Raw genomic sequence first — 23448 nt, 5'->3', positions numbered from 1 at the left:
TAGGAATAAAAACAGACACATGAAAGTACAGATCTATCTTTCCACAACAGTTCAACCTTCCGCAGTTTATGCCAGTTAATTTTTGAGAACATGTTTCTCTTTTAGTGTATTAAAGTCTCCCCTAAATAGATTTCCCAAAACTGTGTGTGTGTGTGTGTGTGTGTGTGTGTGTGTGTGTAAGGATAGCATTAAGAATTGATGAAAGGCAATCAAGAATGAATGAAATGTTATGGTTTATATTAACTGGAAGATTGTTCATAAGAGTTTTGTAAAACTTGCTCTGGAAAGCAATAAGTAGGCTCAGGATTTTACCAGTTGCATTTAATTTATGAGAATTAAAAGAAAAAAAAAATTCAGGGCACTGGGTGCAGCTGTAATCCCAGCAACTTGGGAGGCTGAGGCAAGAGGATCACAACTTCAGACCAGTCTCAACAATTTAGTGAGATCCTATCTTTTAAAATAAAAAATAAAAAGGCCTGGGGATATAGCTCAATGATAAAGTGTCCCTGGGTTCCTCAGTACCAAAACAAATTAAAAAATCACGTAGGCTAGTACTTAGTGTGATTCAGAAACTCAGATGAACTTCTAAGGAGCTATAAGATTTAAAAAAATAAAAAAATGTTTCTAAGCATTTTGTTTTTCTTTGACAGTTTCCATATTTGGGCCATAGGTCTGTTTCTTTCCTGCTTACCCCTATTTCTGCTTTCAGTCAGATCTTGTTTACTTTCCTACTGTAAATCTTTTGACCCTTTCCTAAGTCTGGAAGAGACAAGTTGCTTCTGAGAAAAAAAGTTACTTGTGTACAAGTGTAATGGAATTTTTAGTTCTATCATGTAACTTTGGTTCATCATCATGTGTCCAATGCTCCTTTTAGCTTCCATCACAAGGAAGGGTTAACACAAGAGCGATCTGTTGTCATCGTTTCCTTGCCAAGTAGTTACTCAGTTTATATTTATTTGAGGAGGAGAGGCAGCCTAAGGAGACTCGTCTGTGAAGGGTGAGGCTCCCAGGCCCAGGAGGTAGATCCCCTGGGAACGTTGCAGAGGAAGACGGCCCAGCCCAGGCGGTAGTTGTAGATTGAGGGGAACCTCTAGGAGGGGAACTGACCAGCGAGACCTCCCCACTGGGTGAGTCTTCCCTGCCGGGTGAGGTTTTCCCACAAGGATGGTAAAACCAGAGACACAGGCACAAACAGGCCTTGCCTCAGCCTGCAGCCTAGTTCCCCTTTGGATGACCATTGGTCAACAAGTGGAGGCACCTCTGCCCACTATCAGGGAATATACCCCACCTGAGGGTCACCATCCCTAGAGAGGCAGCTTCCTGTGGAGCACCACATTATCAACTTCCTCTAAGACTGCAGGCTACTGAAGGATAAGAGGGGATATACTAGCAATCTTCAGGGACATTATAAGTCAATAGAGGAAATCTGCAATATCTTAAGGACCCACTGATTCCTGAACAATATGAGAACAAGGGAAGAAAATGCCCCAAACAAATCTAGATGTTACATCAATAAAATCCAATGACAGCATGGCAGAAGAAATGACAGAAAGGGAGTTCAGAATGTACATAATTAAAATGATCAGGGAAGCAAATGAGGAGATGAAAGAGCAAATGCAGGCATTGAATGATGAGATGAAAGAGCAAATGCAGGCATTGAATGATCACACCAATCGACAGTTAAAAGAGCAAATACAGGAAGCAAAAGATCATTTCAATAAAGAGAGATACTGAAAAAAAAACAAACAGAAATCCTTGAAATGAAGGAAACAATAAACCAAATTAAGAACTCCATAGAAAGCACAACCAATAGGATAGAACACCTGGAAGACTGAACCTCAGATATTGAAAACAAAATATTTAACCTTGAAAACAAAGTTGAATAAACAGAGAAGATGGTAAGAAATCATGAACAGAATCTCCAAGAACTATGGGATATCATGAAAAGGCCAAATTTGAGAATTATTGGGATTGAGGAAGGCTTAGAGAAACAAACCAAAGGAATGAACAATCTATTCAATGAAATAATATCAGAAAACTTCCCAAATCTGAAGAATGAAATGGAAAATCAAGTCCAAGAGGCTTATAGGACTCCAAATACACAAAATTACAACAGACCCACACCAAGGCACATTATAATGAAAATACCAAACATACAAAATAAAGACAGAATTTTAAAGTCTGTGAGAGAAAAGAACCAAATTACATTCAGGGGGAAACCAATATGGATATCAGCAGATTTTCCAGTCCAGACCCTAAAAGCTAGAAGGGCCTGGAACAACATTTTTCAATCTCTAAAAGAAAATGGATGCCAACCAAGAATCTTATACCCAGCAAAACTTACCTTCAAATTTGATGATGAAATAAAATCATTCCATGATAAACAAAAGCTAAAAGAATTTACAAAAAGAAAGCCAGCATTACAGAACATTCTCAGCAAAATATTCCATGAAGAAGAGATAAAACACAAAGAAGCAAATCAGCAAAGGGAGGAATTATCCTAAAGGAACTGTCAAATAAAGGAGGAACCAAGTTGTGTCAAAAAAATAAATAAATAAAATTTAAAAAATGAACAAATGAGCGGGAATACAAATCATATCTCAATAATAACCCTGAATGTTAATAGCCTGAATTCATCAATCAAAAGACATAGACTGGCAGATTGGATTAAAAAGAAAGATCCAACAGTATGTTGCCTGCAAGAGACTCACCTCATAGAAAGAGATACCCATAGACTAAAGGTGAAAGGATGGGGAAAAACATACCATGCACATGGACTCAGCAAAAAAGCTGGAGTATCCATATTCATTTCAGATAATGTGGACTTCAAGCCAAAGTTAGAAGGGATAAAGAAGGACATTTCATACTGCTTAAGGGAAGCATAAATCAGCAAGATATAACAATCATAAACATCTATGCCCCAAACAGTGGCTCATCCATGTATGTCAAATAAATCCTTCTCAATTTTAGAAACCAAATAGACCGTAACACAATAATACTAGGTGATTTTAACACACCTCTCTCACCACTGGACAGATCTTCCAAACAAAAATTGAGCAAAGAAACCATAGATCTCAATAACACAATCAATAATTTAGACTTAACAGACATTTATAGAATATACCATCCAACCAAGAGCAAATACACTTTCTTCTCAGCAGCACATGGATCCTTCTCTAAAATAGACCGTATATTATGCCACAAAGCTAATGTTAGCAAATACAAGAAGATAGAGACACTACCTTGTATTCTATCAGATCATAATGGATTGAAGTTAGAAATAAATGAAAGAGTAAAAAACAGAAACTACTCCAACACCTGGAGATTAAACAATATGCTACTATATGATGAATGGATAACAGAAGATATTAGGAAGGAAATTAAAAAATTCTTAGAGGTAAACGAGAACAAAGAAACATCATATCAAAACCTAAGGGACACTATGAAAGCAGTACTTAGAGGAAGATTTATTTCATGGAGCGCATTTAATAAAAGAAGTAAAACTCAACAAATAAACAACCTAACACTACAGCTCAAAGCCCTAGAAAAAGAAGAACAGACCAACACCAAAAGTAGTAGAAGACAGGAAATAGTTAAACTCAGAGCTGAAATCAACGAAATTGAAACAAAAGAAACAATACAAAAAATTGACAAAATAGTTGGTTCTTCGAAAAAATAAACAAAATTGATAAACCTTTAGCCACACTAACAAAGAGAAGATGAGAGAAAACCCAAATTACTAAAATTCGGAATGAACAAGAAAATATCACAACAGACACGACTGAAATACAAAACATAATTAGAGCTATTTTGAAAATCTATACTCCAACAAAATAGAAAATTTCGAAGACATCAACAGGTTTCTAGAGACATATTAATTGCCTAAACTGAACGAGGAGGACATACACAACTTAAATAAATCAATTTCAAGTAATGATATAGATGAAGTCATCAAAAGCCTACCAACAAAGAAAAGTCCAGGACCAGATGGGTTTTCAGCCAAGTTCTACAAAACCTTTAAAGAAGAGCTCATTCCAATACTTCTCAAAGTATTCCATGAAATAGAAGAGGAGGGAACTCTCCCAAACTCATTCTATGAAGCCAATATCACCCTGATACCTAAACCAGACAGAGACACATCGAGGAAAGAAAATTTCAGACCAATATCCTTAATGAACATCGACGCAAAAATTCTAAACAAAATTTTAGCAAATCGCATACAAATATATATTAAAAAGATAGTGCACCACGATCAAGTGGGTTTTATCCCAGGGATGCAAGGTTGGTTCAACATCAGGAAATCAATAAATGTCATTCACCATATCAATAGACTTAAAGTCAAGAATCACATGATTATTTCAATAGATGCAGAAAAAGCATTTGATAAAATACAGCACCCCTTCATGCTCAAAACACTAGAAAAAATAGGGATAGTAGGAACATACCTGAACATTTTAAAGGCTATTTATGCTAAGCCCATGGCCAACATCATTCTTAATGGAGAAAAACTGAAACCATTCCCTTTAAAAATGGGAACAAGACAGGATGTCCTCTTTCACCACTTCTATTCAACATTGTCCTCGAAACTCTAGCCAGAGCAATTAGGCAGACCAAAGAAATTAAAGGGATACGAATAGGAAAAGAAGAACTCAAACTATCCCTGTTTGCTGATGATATGATTATATACTTAGAGGAACCAGGAAATTCCACCAGAAAACTTTTAGATCTCATAAGTGAATTCAGTAAAGTAGCAGGATATAAGATCAATGCACATAAATCTAAGGCATTTTTATACATAAATGATGAATCTTCAGAAAGAGAAATTAGGAAAACTACCCCATTCACAATAGCATGGAAAAAAGTAAAATACTTGGGAATCAATCTCACAAAAGAGGTGAAAGACCTCTACAGTGAGAACTACAGAACACTAAAGAAAGAAATTAAAGAAAACCTTAGAAGATGGAAAGTTCTCCCATGTCTTGGATAGGAAGAATTAATATTGTCAAAATGGCCATACTACCAAAAGTGCTATACAGATTCAATGCAATTCCAATTAAAATCCCAATGATGTACCTTACAGAAATAGAGCAAGAAATTATGAAATTCATCTGGAAGAATAAAAAACCCAGAATATCTAAAGCAGTCCTCAGCAGAAAGAGTGAAGCAGGGGGTATCGCAATACCAGATCTTCAACTCTACTACGAAGCAATAGTAACAAAAATGGCATGGTATTGGTACCAAAATAGAAAGGTGGATCAATGGTACAGAATAGAGGACACGGACACAAACCCAAATAAATACAATTTTCTCATACTAGACAAAGGGGCCAAAAATATGCAATGGAGAAAAGATAGCCTCTTCAACAAATGGTGCTGGGAGAATTGGAAATCCATATGCAACAGAATGAAACTAAACCCATATCTCTCACCATGCACAAAACTAAACTCAAAATGGATTAAGGACCTCGGAATCAGACCAGAGACAGTGCATCTTATAGAAGAAAAAGTAGGTCCAGAGCTTCAACATGTCGGCTTAGGACCAGACTTCCTCAACAGGACTCCCATAGCACAAGAAATAAAAGCAAGAATCAATAACTGGGATAGATTCAAACTAAAAAGCTTTCTCTCAGCAAAGGAAACTATCAGCAATGCGAAGAAAGAGCCTACAGAGTGGGAGAAAATCTTTGCCAATCATACTTCAGATAGAGCACTAATCTTCAGAATCTATAAAGAACTCAAAAACTCTACACCAAGAATGCAAATAATCCAATCGACAAATGGGCTAAGGAAATGAATAGACACTTCACAGAAGAAGATCTACAAGCAATCAACAAACATATGGAAAAATGTTCAACATCTCTAGTAATAAGAGAAATGCAAATCAAAACCACCCTAAGATTCCATCTCACCCCAATTAGAATGGCGATTATCAAGAATACAAGCAACAACAGGTGTTGGCGAGGATGTGGGGAGAAAGGTACACTCATACATTGCTGGTGGGGTTGCAAATTAGTGCAGCCACTCTGGAAAGCAGTGTGGAGACTCCTTAGAAAACTTGGAATGGACCCACCATTTGACCCAGCTATCCCACTCCTTGGCCTATACCCAAAGGACTTAAAATCAGCATACTACAGAGATACAGCCACATCAATGTTCATAGCTGCTCAATTCACAATAACCAGACTATGGAACCAACCTAGATGTCCTTCAGTTGATGAATGGATAAAGAAACTGTGGTATATATATACAATGGAATATTACTCAGCCATAAAGAATGATAAAATTATGGCATTTACAGGCAAATGGATAAAATTGGAGAATATCATGCTAAGTGAGATAAGCCAATCTCAAAAAAGTAAAGGACGAATGATCTCAGTGATAAGTGGATGATGACACATAATGGGGGGGTGGGAGGGGTTAGTGTTAGGGTTAGAGTTAGAGTTAGGGTTAGGGAGGGGGGCAAGAATGGAGGAAGGAAGGACTCTATAGAGGGAAAAGAGGGGTGGGAGGGGTGGGGGGGAAGGGAAAAAAATAACAAAATGAATCAAACAGCATTACCCTATGTAAATTTATGATTACACAAATGGTATGCCTTTACGCCATGTACAAACAGAGAAACAACATGTATCCCATTTGTTTACAATAAAATAATAAAAATTTATTTGAAGGGACCCAGAGTTTGATTTTATTTTTATACTAAATAACCTAGTATTTTGAAATTATTTGCAAATAATGGATTTCACTGAATTCTTTAAATGAGTTTCTTTTGCTTTCGTCCTTTTTTTGAAAACCATCTGTGTTGGACTTTCTTGCTAAAACTAATGCAGAGTTATAATTACATAACCTACTTTATGAGCATTTATCAATTTATATTTATATCACTTGCTCTTTTATTCTTTGATCTCTTTTATGATATTCTTTTACCTCAACTGGAGTTACTAGTTCTGTTGACTTCTATTTCAAAAAATCTTGCTCACATGGTTCCTTTCTTATTATTTCTTCTGTGACCAATTTAGTGCAGATTCTAATTGTCTTTAATTACATTAGTCTTGCATTTATTAAGACTTCTGATCTTTTCCCCACTTACTTCATCTTATAAAATATGGCTGGATTTTCCTTCCTTCCTCCTTCCTTCCTCTTCAATCTCTTCTTCCTTTCCTCTCTTTTCCTTCCTCCATACCTTCCTTCCAGTACTGGGGATGGAACCCTGGACCTCACAGGTATAGGCATGCACTTTACCATTGGACTATATCCTCAACCCTTTTTAAAAAATTTTATTTGTTCTTTTTAGTTTTTCTTGACTGTAGAATATATTTTGACAAATCATTCATACATGGAGTATAACTTTCCATTTTTGTGATTGTACATGATGTGAAGTTACACTGGTCATGTATCATATAAGAACATATGAACGTTATGTGCAGTTCATTCTACTGTCTTTCCTATTCCCTTCCCCCATCCCTTCCTTTCGTTCCCTTTTGTATAATCCAGTGATCTTGTATTCTTTCCTCCCCCAGCCCACTATGTCCTCAGCCTTTTACAAATTTTTATTTTGAGACAGTCTGACTCACCTTGAAGTTGGGTCCTCTTGCCTCAGCCTCTGAATCAGCTGAGATTTATAGGCACGTGCCACCACTTCCAGTATGTATGGCCAGATTTTCTTAGAATCTGTCATTAATGTCTTATTGTCTAAGCAGTGTTTATTTTAATGTGTGATCTGTGGAACCCTTGAACCCCAGGAGCCGCTATTCTGCTAGGTTTAAACTATTTTTTATAATAAAACTGGAAGACAGATTATGGTTATTCTGTGTTTGCTATATGGCAGATATTTTCTGTCACTTCTATGGAAACAACCAGCAGTATTTATTGCTAAAGATAAAATTCATGACTAAAATGAAAATCAGAATTTTGGAGAATTCATATATACCACCTTGACTTTGACAGCTTCCCAGTATTTAAAGACATTTCTGATGAGATCAAGGTTTGGGGAAGATTGAGGGATGTGAGTTTTTTGATAGTATGTAATGAAAAGTGTCAACATTTGGAAGATCTGCAAATCTGAGTTAACCAATATTTTCTAAATGATCGGGGTATGATGTTTAATATCTATACATAAGGGAAAAGAGTCACTCAAAGAACAAGGCAGACCACTGATTTTTAATATAATAATAGGCAAAGTCTATTGATGTGGTTTCAGATTCCACATTGTATTGACTTTTAAAGGCAGATGCTTATTGAGTTTTGGTACTATATTAAGGAATAATATCCATAATTCTGAAAATACTATTAAAATACTCTTACCTTTTCCAACTCTTTGAGACAGTCTTGCTAAGTCTTATTACTCATCAACCACATAAGATAATAAATTGATATAGAAACAGAAATAACCAGAATGTCTTCTAGTCAACCAGTCTTTAAAGATATATGTAAAAATGTATCACTGATTTTTTTGGAAAATAGTTAGCATTCATTAAAATGTGCTTTTATGTTAGCATATAGTAGGTTTGTTATTGTTAAATGAATACATATTTCAAAAATGTTTTAATTTCAAATATGTTAAATACTGATATGACCCACATAGATAAACCCTCTTTGAAGTTCTTGATACTTTTCAAGAGTTTCAAGAAATCATGAGATTAAAAAAAAAAATCTTGAACTGTTCATCCACAGAAAAATATCCAGTTTTAAAGAATTGCCTTCTAAAGAATCTGTTAAGTTACCTCTGATTTTTTAAATGTTTCTAAGGTTATTTAATTTTTGTAATGAGGTCAGCATGTAATGTCCTTAGTATTCTCACAGGGATGGAATTGAACAAATCTAAAATTGTTTCTAATTTTGCTATTAAGATCCTTCTTGTGATTCTGTTAGTTATCATTTCTCTTGTGAATTTTAGATACTAAAAATAATTGGAAATCAGAAATTAGAAGTAAATCACTAGAGCAAAAACTAAAGATTGGAAGAACTGGTAAGGTGAAATAGGACAAAAATCTGAACTTGTCCTGTTCATATAATCACAGCATGTAGGCCTGGCTTATGTGCTATCAGACCTTCAGTTAGCTAAGGAAATGAGGACATGATAAAATGAGTAAATTAAATCTGTAGATTACTTTAAAGTCTTATTTTATATTATTAAAGTGTTTCTTAAATCTAATCCAAAAGTGCTAAACTGAACAAAAATACTAGCTTATTCTGTCTTTTTTTTTCTTCTGTGCATTCTTATCAAATAATCAAAAAATGGGAATAATCTATAGATAGAAAAAAATGTATGAAATTGTACCACTTATTGGATTACTAATCAGTTTCTCCATTTAGAGAAAAAAAATTAAAAGTATAGAGGTATTGGTCCCTATTTAATCGCTTCCTATTTCATATCACATTTGGCACTAGAAACAAGTTGTTCAGGGTTCCAGAGTGTTTTATGAGATATTGTCTTGTTTTCACAGTATCACGAGAAAATTATAGCAAAATTCAAATTGGACAAAGAGAACATTATAGTGAGACTTTAAGAGAGTTATTCAAGATCATACAAAGAAAGGAATTTAGGTTTCCTTAAATTCATTGATGATACAGATTTATTTTTTGTCAGGAAATTTAGGTTATGCTATAAATACAGTATCTTGTATTTTAATTTTTATAGAGTATCTGTGTCTAACTTATATAATAAAGTTAGTCACTTGAATGAAAACTAGTCTGGGCTATAAAACCAGTGTATTTCCACATTAAATGGGTGCATCCCTCTCTGTTGAGGTTGTCTTAGTTTTTGACTTCAGAAATAAAAGCACCTTGTGATAAAAATCTAACCCATTTTTTTGTTCAAATCATGTGAAGATAATCAATACTGACACAACTCTGAAGTTCCTAAGAATTAGTTACATGTTTAGCACAACTCTAGTAATATTATTGCTTCTAGGACATTGAATTATCTTTGGGGAAGTTGATAAGTTCCCTGAAAACATGTAGAGCAGCAAGTTTAGATAAAGGGAATTGAAGCATTTGGAAATTGTGGAGACATTTTGCTTTAATGTTAGGTACCTCTACCTCAAGAAACATGATGGCAATTCATTTAGATCTCTCCTTGAGGACATTATTTTCTGTTTTTAAGATCTTACTGGCCTCTAGTGGTAATAGACTATTGTTTAAACATTTCCAATTCTTAAAGCTTTAAGACATAGTCTGCCAATAACTGTATCTTCCTCCTGTAGACTAGACACTATACCTTTTGTTCTTACCTCGGAATCTTTTTATTTTGAATGATACCAATTTAGCTCTGAAGCAATTATTTTAGTGTTTATACAGTATGATAACTATGTCAAGTTTGTATTAACAGTTTTTCCTAGAGTGTTTCAGCCATCTTCTCTGCAGATTGTAGGGCAAATTTTTGTGTATAACCTCCCCCCCCCCAGAGGAAGTTTTCAATTTACTATTGAGCTTTGTTTTTAGACTCACCTTTATTAATTTGACTTTGAAGAATCTTATACTTGAAATACTGGTTTACTGGGCTGTAGTTGTAGCTCAGTGGTAGAGCACTTGCCTAGCATGTGTGAGACACTGGGTTTAATTCTCAGCACCACATAAAACTAAATAAATAAAATTAAAGTATTGTGTCCATCTACAACTAAAAATTTTTTAAAAAGGGAAATACTGGTTTACTAAGCAGGCTAATGATTTGTTACTTTCGTTTTTCTGTTTTGGTACACAGATGTGAAAGGACCACCTACTCATCGTCTGTCTTGTGGTCAGTCACCCTACACTGAGACAACAACATGGGAGAGGAAGTACTGCATCCTCACAGACAGCCAGTTGGTGTTGCTCAACAAGGAGAAGGAGGTGAGATAGAAAGCTACTTCTCTTTTCTGAGCAAATGCCTGAATCTATCTAGCTTTGATTTTTGTTTTTATAAGTTACGTTATATAAATAGAGGCTATAGCAATTCTAGACAATGGATAAACTGAATGACTGCTAAATGTTATGATGATGTGTTATTACTGCCATGACGGAGTGAATTCCACAAGATAGGACTGAATGTTCACTAAGGAACAGTAAAAGAGATAGTGAGTTGAGAAATTTGGAATGAGGAGCAAATGTTCCCCTCTAGGAGCCACTGGAAAGTTTATCTTTCTACCTCCTAACAAGAATAATTGTCATACTCAGCGTATTAATTAAAAGAGGTTTAACAGTTTACAGTTGCTTGGGCAGCTTAAGGGACATGTCAAAGCGTGGTGAAGTACCCGTGAACTAAGAGCAGAAAGCAGGTATAACCCCAGACCTCAGGGAAAGAGAAGGGTTCAGGGTTTCTGGAACCCAGAGAATTATAGTTGTCTGAGAGGCTGCAAGACAGTTGCAGCGTTTATACAAAAAGAACACAGCCTTTACCAGAACACAAATGGCCAACAAGAAGGAAAGAAGAGAGAAAAAAACCTTCTTCCTTCTGCTGCTTTCTGATTTCTTGCCATTGTCCCTGTTGGCCAAATCTAACTTGTAGGCAGGAAAAGATTGCTTTGATATGTTGCATAGAGATCAGCTTCATAAGACACATAATAAGGGAGCAAAGGACTGGAGAGGCAGGCAGAAATTAACCCACACAGACTTCACATTTTCGGGACACAGTCTGTTCCTCTTGAACTTATACTGCTAGCACTTTACTCCTCAAACTATTACAGTACATATGTTCTTCCATATCTAAATCAGTCATTTGCTTATTGGTGATTAATATCACTCTGGTTTGGTAGGGCCATAAAATAATCTGTTTCTACTACATAAAAACAATAAGTGACTATGATCTTGAAAAAGAAGAGGCATAATGGGAGGAATAGAGAAGAAAATTCCCGATTTAATAAGAAGAAAGATTGATTGCCAATAATATATAAATAACTAGAAAGATGTAGGTAGAATATACATTCAGTAAATCATTCTTCCTAAAAAAGTATGTTTAGAAGAAGCAGTGAACAGGAAACATGTTTCTTAATTCTCATTTATGAATTCCTACCTTCCTTTTCTCTTATCTTGTTCATCTCTCCCTGTCCCTTTTCTTCCCTTACTGAGTATGTTTCAATTTGGTAAAGGCAAGGCAACAACAATGAAGCAGTTCTAGTTTTTTCTCATATTTTAATAGGCAGTGCTGGCTTAAAAGGGGCCAGCTAATGTACATCCATGAAGAGCTTGCTTATTCTTTTACTCTACACATTGAAAAATGTCTCTTACTTTTGTTACCATCTCTCTGCCCATGAATCTTTTCCAGCATTTTAATATTATTTTATTAAAATAATTTAATAAACACCAGCCTTTTCTACAACAGTTTTATATGTGTAGCTGTGTTGAGTAGGTACATAATAAAAATTAGTAGAATGAGTGACTATTAGTAGAGAAAATTTCTGATTATCTAATTTAAATATACAAATAATTCAAAATATTAATTTATACCAACCTATTCTGTCAACAGATTTTCATCAGATTTCTTAACAAGGAATCATGTAAACAAACCATTTGTCATTTTCCTCCTTATCCAGTGTTATGGTTTAGGCATTAAGCGTTCCTCAAAAGCTCATGTGTGAGATAATGCAAGAAGATTTGGACTTGAAATGATTAGGTTATGAGAGCCTTGACCCAGTCATTGAATTCGTCCCCTGATGGGAGTAACTGGGTGGTAACTGAAGGCAGATAAGGGTGTGGTTGGAGAAGGTGGGGCATTGGGGGGGTGTGCTTTTAGAGTATACATTTTATATCTGGCGAGTAGAGTATCTCTCTGCTTCCTCATCCTCATATCTTGAGCCATTTCTCTTCACTACACCCTTCCACCATGATGTTCTGCCTAACCTCAAGCCCTAAGGAATGGAGTCAGCTGTCCATTGACTAAGACCTCTGAAACCATGAATCCCCAAATAAGCTTTTCCTCCTAAAATTGTTCTTGTCAGGTCTTTTGTTGCAACAATGAAAAGCTGACTAAAACACCCACATTTATTTAGTTTAGTGCTTTAGCTTAAGAATAGATAGAAGAAGGTCAAGAAGCATCCCTTAACCAGAACTGAGATAGAATCCATTGATTAACTATTCCTGGACAATTGAATCACCTAGGCCAGGGCCCCTATTTGTCTCCTAAAATAACTTTCCATGATAAATAATTTTCTGAAACAATTTCTTATATACTTTATCCTCTTTTGTGTGCCAGTTATTTTAAGTGGCTCTAAATATCTGGAAAACCCTATTCCAGATACTTCATTCTCTCTGTGATTCTGTGTATTCCCTTTCTGACCCTGTCTTCCACTCATTTTTTCCCACCTCTTGAACCCTTCACTGTACCTGCTTTAACTCATAGCCCATCCTTAGCAAAATCAGCCATTTCTTCTTCTTCTCTGGAGGGGTCCCTTAAATTCTTGATCTCATGAGAACCAAAATGTTTCCTAAGGTCACTGTCTTCCATGAAGTCCTGTCAAAGTGTGGCTGTTTTTTTCCCCATAACTCATACCATGCTGCCTGAACTAGATATCTTCTCCTTTCATGGCTGCTTCCTGTCTGTTCTCCCTGTTTTCCCTAAAATGCTCAAACTCTGAATCTTATTCATTCTCCAGTCTTCCCCTAATCCCATCTTGTCACTCTTCTTCATTTTTTGTTGATTTTATCTTCTGTGTCACTACCATCTACACAGTTTAATTTTTATAATTCCAATATCTGCAGAACACACTCTGAATTCCTTGAACTGCTCCTCCAAGAATTTCCCTATTTCACCTTATTGCTACAAGTCCTTCATATTCTCAGTTATGTATACCTTACTCTCTGACCTTCTCCTGTCTTTCTAGTTTATTTCTTATTCCATTAATCCTTCAAGCCTTCTGGGATCTATACCTCTTGATTCTCTCACTTTCCTGCCTCATAGCTCTGATGTCCTTTCTTCCCTCTTCATGCAGCCTGCATTTCATAGTCATTCTAATCATTCCCTTGCATATTATTTCCTTTCTCTTGTTTCATTTTATTCAGCTGATAAAGTGATAGTTCAGTTAAATCTTCTTTCTTGTTATGATTTGGATCTTAAATATCTCCCAAAGGTTAGTGTGCTAAAAACCTATTGGGAAGTGGTGGAACCTCTCATAGGTGGGGCCTAATAGAAGGAAATTAGGTTACTGGGAGCATGCCCTCAGAGGGGATAGTGGGAGCTCAGCCCCTCCTATCTCTCTTTGCTTCCCAGCCACCAAGAGCTGAATTAGCCTCTTCTACCATGCACTCCTGCCACCATGTACTGCTTTGCCACAAGCCTAGCAGCAGTAGTTTCAAGCGACCATGAACTGAACTTTCTGAAGCTATGATCCAAAATAAATCTTCTCTCCTCATAAGTTGATTCATCTCAGGTATTTGTCTGAACTTTGTCCACGAAGCTTAATGTGTCTGGAGAAAAGCACACCACATTGCTGACTGGTCTTTGAACTAATGGCTGCAAACTTCTTTGGAACCCCTAATGCTGCTTGGCAATCATAGAACATTTTTAATTACTGTCCCACCCTATTGGATTAGTGCTTCTCAATCTATCTGTGGTGAAAGATCTGTTGGCCCTCCACTCTACCCCATCATGATCAATAAAGTACAATAAAATGAATTGTTTAGAAAAGTGAAATAAAATATAAAAGCTTGAATTTTTATTAGATTTAACAGACATGAAAGTCAATAAGTATATTCAACATAACATAGGGATAAAGGAGTAGAATTACAAAAATAATATATATTTGTGGAAGAAGGTCTGTACCATTAAACAACTAACTGTACTGATGACACCAAGTGTGTTGCTTCTCAGTTTCTGTACTATTTTATTTATTACAACAAATCAAAACAGTTCAGGATTTTGAACCAGCCTGAGAAGCACAGTACGGAATGGTTTTCTAAAGTGATTTTTTATTCATACCTTTTCTCTCTCCAACCTGTAATCCCATCTTTTATTATCTTCACATAGAGCTGATTACTTTGCTTATTGCTTCACTAAGAAAATTGAAGTCCTCAGAAGAGAGCTTCTGTACACTCCATTACCATATCTACCCACCAGCAACTATTTCCTTAAGTCTGATTTTCTCCTCCTCCTATGGTTGAAATTTCCATTGTGCTATGGTCAGCCTCTCCCTTGTGCCATTCTGTTTAAAGATATATCATTAACAATTTTTTCCAATCTTTTTTACATCTTTAATTTTTTCTGTCAGATTATTCCTGTCAGCATACTACTATTTCTTCTTCCATCTTAAAAAAAAGGCCTGTATAAGCTTCATTGTACCCTTGTCTCCCTTTTATAACTAAATTCTTGAAATTTCTAAACTCATTGTCTCTAATTTCTACCCTTTTTTTTTTTTAGTTATAGATGGACATAATACCTTTATTTTATTTTATTATTTATTTTATTTTATTTATTTGTTTTATGCAGTGCTGAGTTTCGAACTCGTGCCTGACACATGCTAGGCAGGTGTTCTACCACTGAGCTGTCTCTCCAGCCCCTCCACTCCAACCCACACCACTCCACCCCAGTTGCTCAGGTTAAGCTCACTAGTGACTGCCATATTATTACATTCAAAATTAGTTCTCAGTTCTCATCTTATTTAATCTCTTAGTAGCATTTAAGGCAGTCCATCACTCATTCCTTTCCTTACATCATTTTCTTCACTGGGCTTTCCATGGGCTTTTTTAGTTTTCCTCTTGCCTCTCTGGTGGTTCCTCCTGAGTCTTCCCTACAGATTTTTCTTCTTTTCTCCAGATCTTCACATGGGATCTAACTTCCTTAGGGATTTCATGACTTTTGATGTCCTTTAATGCTGATGAGTCCTAATTTTATATCTTTTTATTTTTTAGTTGTTGACGGACCTTATTTTATTTATTTATTTATTTATTTATTTATTTATTTATTTATTTATTTATTTATATGTGGTGCTGAGGATTGAACCCAGTGCTTGGCAAGTGCTCTACCACTGAGCCACAACCACAGCCCCTAATTTTATATCTTAAATGTACACATCCCTCTGCTCTAGACTCCACCCATCTGCCCATGGCACATTGCCATTTGGATGTGTAGGAGCCATCTCCAGTATGCCTCACATTCTCCAGTAAAGGCAACTCCACCCTTCCAGGTTTCAAAGGTCATTAACTTCCCCAACTCTCTAAATCCCAGACATATTGACTTCATCACTATTCCTTAAATACATCAGGCATGTTCCTGCCGCAAGACTTTAGTCTTAATTTTTCCTTCTGTTTGGAACATTCTTCCCTTACATATTTGCATGGCTTACTTTCTCACCTCCTTCAACAGTTTACTTCCATATCACCTACTCATTAAGAGTAACTTTCACTAACTTCCCTCACCTTAGATCACATCTCCTCGCCTATCTTCATCCAGAACATCTTTTTAAAAATACACTGTTATTTTTCATTGACATATCATAATTATACATATTTATGGGGTACAGTGTGATATTTCAATACATGTATACAATTTGTAATGATCAAATCAGGGCAATTGGTATATCCATCACCAAAAATAATTTCTTTTGGGGAACAATCAAGATCCTTTCTACTAGCTATTTTGAAATACACAATTAATCAGTGTCAGCTATATTAATCTTTTTATTGTATAGAACATTAGCAGTTATTCCTCCTACCCAGCTGCACCTTGTACCCATTAACCATCTTCTGTCTTTCCCTCCTCCCAAATACTTCCCATGCTCTGGTGACCACTCTTCCACTCTCTACTTCTGTGAGATAACTATTTAGCTTCCATATATGAATGAGAACTTACAGTGTTTGTGCCTTTCTGTGCCTAATTTATTTCGCTTAGCATAATGTCCTTCAGTTCCACCCATGTTGTTATAAAGGATAGAATTTCACTCTTGTTTGTAGCTGAATAATATTCCATTTCCCATTATAGTTATCCATTTATCTGTCAATGGATACCTAGGTTTATTCCCTATCTTGGCTCTTGTAAATAATTGTAATAAACTTGTAAACACAAATATCTCTCAGACATCTTTGACAAATACCTAGTAGTTATATTTGGAACATCTCATCTAATTGCCTAGCTCTAATTTTTTTATTGCATTTTCCACCTTTTACAATGATATGTAAGTTATTTATTATGTTTATTGTCTCTCATATTCAAATGTAAGACTTGGAGCAGAGGTTTTGTTTGTTTTCTTCAATGACGTATTCCCTAGTACTTAAAACAGTTCCTGACACACAGTAAATTCTCAGTGAATTGAGATGAATGAATTGAGATTGAATGTTACAAAAGCCAAATTATAAACATTGATTCCAGAATGTCTGTTACCATAATATAAACCTGAGAGAGCTTTCCATCTTTTCTTTCTGTGATAAGCTGTGTTAATCAGTTTTCTATTACTGCAATACCTGAGATAATCAACTTATTAAGAGAAAAGGATTAGAGAGATTTTCAAGATGGTGGAATAGAGGTCATGTTCCTGACTGCTCCATGGAGTGAAACCAGGAAAGCAGAAAGGCAGCTTCTCAGTAAGGTGGGTGAACAAAAAAATCTGGGTCCTTTACTGGAATTTAAAACTGGATGTTCAAAGCAGGTCAGGGACCCAGGAGGTTGTATATGATAAAATAAGGAGGAAATCCCCAGCGGCACAGCCATTGCTGCATCTGGACCAAAAACTCCAGCCAGAGAGGGCCCTTCGTGAGCATAGTGGAGGGATAAGGGAATTAAAGGAACCCAAATTTGGGGGAGGCCAAGGCATGTCTGGGTACGCCACATTTAGAGATCAAGGAAGTTGCCTGGCAAACCTGAAGGACATGCTGCACAATATCCATGTGTGTGTGTGTGTGGGGAGGGGGGAGAAGCTACCATCTCTCTAGGCAGTACAAACACTTCCTTTGTTTGGAGAACAAAGGAAGGAACCATTTTGCAGCCACTGCCTGGGGGCAGACAGCCAAGGGGGCTAATTCCTAGCAAACCTGAGTTTGGCCTAAAATACAGGCCCAAAAAACATACACTACACGATATAGAGTGTTCATAAGTGGCCAGGAGAAAATCAGATGTAGAGAGAGGTTCACACCTCTCATGGAAACCCACCTGGCTCTACCCCTCCTTCTCCAGTCCGAGCTTGCAGGACCAGCTGGGAGAAGCGCATCTGTCTGGGAACTCGGAAGGGCGGGGGCAGAGAGATTGTTTGGAGACTGAACCTGAGACCAGAAAATGTGGGATCTGAAGGTGGCATAGGGGACTAAAAATTGGGTCTCTCCCCCACCGCACGAGTGGTACCCAGAGGAGATCCCTGGGGTACAGTCTTACAGAGTGGACCAGTAAATACTGGGTACTGGAGGGGCACTGATTTAAAATCTCCAGACCAATTGGCATTCATTGAAGAGCCTGGAGCCCCATAAAGCTAAACCCTGCCTCCAGGAATTCTACCTATGGGATTACCTCTCCCAACCCAGCTTTCTAGAGGGTGGAGCATCACACTCCAGACAACCCACCTAAAACTGCTGGAAGAGAAACTGAAAATCTTTTGAATTCTAATGGAAAGAATTCTTTAACTTTTCATCAAAATCTTTTTTTTTTTTAATTCTTTATCTCTGTTTAATTGTGACCTTAATGGTACATGGACATTTATACATATTCATATATTTTTTTTCTTTTTCTCATTTCTAGCATTTTTGAGGCCAGTTATTTTTCATGGATTAGTTTTGTGTGTGTGTGTGTGTGTGTGTGAGAACTAGGATGTTTGATTAACATATTTTAGTTCTATTTTGTATTCTTTTATTTTTATTTTTAGTTTTTTAAAAATGTTTACTTCATATATATTTTTTTCTCCTATTACCCTTGATTCTCTTTTCTTTTGCTAAAAGTCACTATTGTTCTCTTTCACTCTTTCTTTAATTTTTTACTTCTTTCCTTCTTCCTCATAATCATCACATCCTGTGTCACATCTGTTCTCTCCTTGTCCACCATTTGAAATCACAAACACCTTTGCAAACTTGCTGTTTTTATTTTAGACAATAACTGATTATATCACTTCTGTTTATTGTGATAATTAACATTGTAGACAACATAGTAGGAACTATTTGGTTTAATGCAGTATATTGTTTGCATTGGTTGTTATTATTTGTTCCCCTCTAAACATTGAGGTACTAGAAACCTTCAGGGACACTATAAGTTCATAGGATAGAAACACTACTGCCTCAGATCCGTACTGTTAGATGAATAGACACACAAACAACGTGCAAAAGCAAGGGAACAAATCACCCAAACAAACCAAGATACTCCAATAAAAAATCCATTGACACCACAGTGGAAGAAATGTCAGAGGAGTTTAGAATGTACATAGTTAAACCGATCTGCAAAGTAAAGGATGGTATAAGAAATGAAACCAGAGAGAAAATGCAGGAAGTGAAAGATCACTTCAATAAAGATATTCTGAAGAAAAACCAAGCAGAAATCCTCAAAATGAAGGAAACAATAAGCCAAACTAAAAATTCAATAGAAAGCATCACCAACAGACTAGACTACTTGGAAGACAGAACCTCAGACAATGAAGACAAAATATATAATCTTGAAAATAGAGTTGACCCCAGAGAGATGATGTTAAAAGACCATGAACAGAACTTCCAAGAACTATGGGATAACATGAAAAGACCAAATTTAAGATTTATCAGGATAGATGAAGGCAAGGAGATACAAACCAAAAGAATGCACAATCTTTTCAATGAAATAATATTAGAAAATTTCCCAAATCTAAAGAATTAAATGGTAAGTCAAATACAAGAGGCTTACAGGACCCCAAATGTACAAAATTATAATAAACCCACACCAAGGCACATTGTAATGAAAGTGCCTAACAGAGTAAGGATAGAATTTTAAAGGTTGCAAGAGAAAAGTATGAGATTATGTATAGGGGGAAACCAATTTGGATCTCAACTGATTTCTCAACCTAGACCATCAAAGCTAGGAGGTCTTAGAATAACATATACCAAACTCTGAAAGACAATGGATGCCAACCAAGAATCCTATGTTCAGCAGAATTAAGCTTCAGATTTGAAGGTGAAATAAAAACCTTCCATGATAAACAAAAGTTAAAAGATTTTGCATCTAGAAAGCCTGTACTACAACATATTTTCAGCAAAATATTCCATGAGAAGGAAATGAAAAAAAAAAAAAAGTTAAAACCAGCAAAGGGAGGAACTACACTAAAGGAATAGACAATCAAAGGAGAAACTAATTCAAATTAAAAGCTAGAAATAAACCAAAATGACCGGGAACACAAATTGTATCTCAGTAATAACCTTGAACATTAATGGCCTAAACTCATCAGTCAGAAGACACAGACTGGCAGATTGGATTCAAAAACAAGACCCAACAATATGCTGTCTCCAAGAGACTCGCTCATAGACAAAGACATCCACAGGCTGAAGGTGAACAGGTGGGAAAAAACATATCATGCACATGGATCACATAAACAATCAGGGGTTTCTATTCTCATATCAGATAAGTATACTTCAAGCTAAGGTTAATCAGAAGGGGTAAAGAAGGACATTTCATATTGCTTAAGACATAACAATTGTAAGTATTTGTTTCCCAAACAATGGAGCATCTACGTACAACAAACCCTTCTCAATCTCAAGAATCAAATAGACCACAACACAATAATACTGGTAACTTTAACATGCCTCTGTCACCACTGGATAGCTCCTCTAAAAAAAACTAAATAAAGAAGTTATAGAAGTAAAAAGTACAATTGGTAATTTAAACTTAACAGACGTATGGAATATGTCATCCATCAACAGCTGAGTATACTTTTTTCTCAGCAGCATATGAATCCTTCTCTAATACAGACCATGTTACGTAAGCTATCACATAAGTTGACATACAGTAGTAATATTACCACAATATATTTTTAGCATCTTTAGTATTATTTTGACAGCTCCCTTTCCATTGACATTAGTTTTTGTGTTCTTACTTTTTTCTTGATTATACTTATTTGATTTTTATCAAATTTTAGCTGTATTATTTCTTCTCTATTTCGTATGTTTCTACTCCTACTCTTATTTTTTCCTTCCTGCTACAGAATTTGAAAATAATTTGTTTGTCTAGCTTCTTTCTGATACAAGTAATTTAAGTCATAAATGTTTATCTGAGTACTGTTTCACCCCAGAGATCCTGATATTTTAAGCTTTTATTATCACTTAGTTCAAAGCACTTTTTATTTACTTTTCTTGTGCTTTCTTCCTTGACCTCTTTATAAGTGTGCCATTTAATTTTTTTTTCCATGTTCAAATTTTCTTTTCTTTTCTTTTTTTTATTGTAAACAAATGGGATACATGTTGTTTCTCTATTTGTACATGGAGTCAAGGCATACCATTTGTGTAATCATAAATTTACATAGGGTAATGTTGTTTGATTCATTCTGTTATTTTTTCCCTTCCCCCCACCCCTCCCACCCCTCTTTACCCTCTATACAGTCCTTCCTTCCTCCATTCTTACCACCCTCCTTATCCCTAACCCTAAACCTAACCCTAACCCTAACACTAACCCCTCCCACCCCCCATTATATGTCCTCATCCGCTTATCAGCGATATCATTCGTCCTTTAGTTTTTTGAGATTGGCTTGTCTCACTTAGCATGATATTCTCCAATTTCATCCATTTGCCTGCAAATGCCATAATTTTATCATTCTTCATGGCAGAGTAATATTCCATTGTACATATATGCCACAGTTTCTTTATCCATTCATCAACAGAAGGGCATCTAGGTTGGTTCCACAATCTGGTTATTGTGAATTGAGCAGCTATGAACATTGATGTGGCTGTATCTCTGTAGTATGCTGATTTTAAGTCCTTTGGGTATAGGCCAAGGAGTGGGATAGCTGGGTCAAATGGTGGTTCCATTCCAAGCTTTCTGAGGAATCTCCATACTGCTTTCCAGAGTGGCTGCACTAATTTGCAACCACTACATTTCCAGCATGTATGAGTGTACCTTTTTCACCACATCCTCGCCAACACCTATTGTTGCTTGTGTTCTTGATAATCGCCATTCTAATTGGGGTGAGATGGAATATTAGTGTAGTTTTGATTTGCATTTCTCTTATTACTAGAGATGTTGAACATTTTTTCATATATCTGTTGATTGCTTGTAGATCTTCTGTGAAGTGTCTGTTCATTTCCTTAGCCCATTTGTTGATTGGATTGTTTGTATTCTTGGTGTAGAGTTTTTTGAGTTCTTTATAGATTCTGGAAATTAGCGCTCTATCTGAAGTATGAGTGGCAAAGATATTCTCCCACTCTGTAGGCTCTCTCTTCACATTGCTGATAGTTTCCTTTGCTGAGAGAAAGCTTTTTAGTTTGAATCTATCCCAGTTGTTGATTCTTGCTTTTATTTCTTGTGCTATGGGAGTCCTGTTAAGGAAGTCTGATGCTAAGCCAACAAGTTGAAGATTTGGACCTACTTTTTCTTCTATAAGATGCACGGTCTCTGGTCTGATTCCGAGGTCCTTGATCCATTTTGAGTTGAGTTTTGTGTAGGGTGAGAGATAGGGGTTTAATTTCATTCTGTTGCATATGGTTTTCCAGTTTTCCCAGCACCATTTGTTGAAGAGGCTATCTTTTCTCCATTGCATATTTTTCGCCCCTTTGTCTAGTATGAGAAAATTGTATTTATTTGGGTTTGTGTCCATGTCCTCTATTCTGTACCATTGATCTACCTGTCTATTTTGGTACCAATACCATGCCATTTTTGTTACATTGCTTTGTAATAGAGTTGAAGATCTGGTATTGCAATACCCCCTGCTTCGCTCTTTCTACTGAGGATTGCTTTAGCTATTCTGGGTTTTTTATTCTTCCAGATGAATTTCATAATTGCTTGCTCTATTTCTGTAAGGTACGTCATTGGGATTTTAATTGGAATTGCATTGAATCTGTATAGCACTTTAGGTAATATGGCCATTTTGACAATATTAATTCTGCCTATCCAGGAACATGGGAGATCTTTCCATCTTCTAAGGTTTTCTTTAATTTCTTTCTTTAGTGTTCTGTAGTTCTCATTGTAGAGGTCTTTCACCTCTTTTGTGATGTTGATTCCCAAGTATTTTTTTTTTTCGATGCTATTGTGAATGGGGTAGTTTTCCTAATTTCTCTTTCTGAAGATTCATCACTTACGTATAAAAATGCATTGGATTTATGAGCATTGATCTTGTAACCTGCTACTTTACTGAATTCACTTATGAGTTCTAAAAGTTTTCTGGTGGAATTTCCAGGTTCCTCTAAATATATAATCATGTCATCAGCGAACAGGGATAGTTTGAGTTCTTCTTTTCCAATTCGTATCCCTTTAATTTCTTTGGTTTGTCTAATTACTCTGGCTAGAGTTTCAAGGACGATGTTGAATAGAAGTGGTGAAAGAGGGCATCCCTGCCTTGTTCCAGTTTTTAGGGGGAACGCTTTCAGTTTTTCACCATTTAGAATGATATTGGCCATGGGC

General features: G+C 36.0%; 1 protein-coding gene across 4 annotated transcripts in view; it reads left to right on the top strand.

Moving 5' to 3' along the window:
• Rasal2 (RAS protein activator like 2) overlaps positions 1 to 23448 on the top strand; it is a 364280-nt gene that overhangs the window by 162583 nt on the left and 178249 nt on the right. For all 4 annotated transcript variants that reach the window (XM_047520359.1, XM_047520358.1, XM_047520357.1 and 1 more), the window contains exon 2: positions 10699 to 10826. In XM_047520359.1, coding sequence (XP_047376315.1) covers positions 10699 to 10826 — 128 coding nt within the window. The remainder of the gene's footprint in view (positions 1 to 10698; positions 10827 to 23448) is intronic.

This window comes from Sciurus carolinensis, chromosome 12, assembly GCF_902686445.1.
Source record: "Sciurus carolinensis chromosome 12, mSciCar1.2, whole genome shotgun sequence".
In the NCBI taxonomy this organism is placed as follows: Eukaryota; Metazoa; Chordata; class Mammalia; order Rodentia; family Sciuridae; genus Sciurus; species Sciurus carolinensis.
The sequence above is the reverse complement of the archived record's forward strand: the minus strand, read 5'-3'. Positions and strand labels throughout refer to the sequence as shown.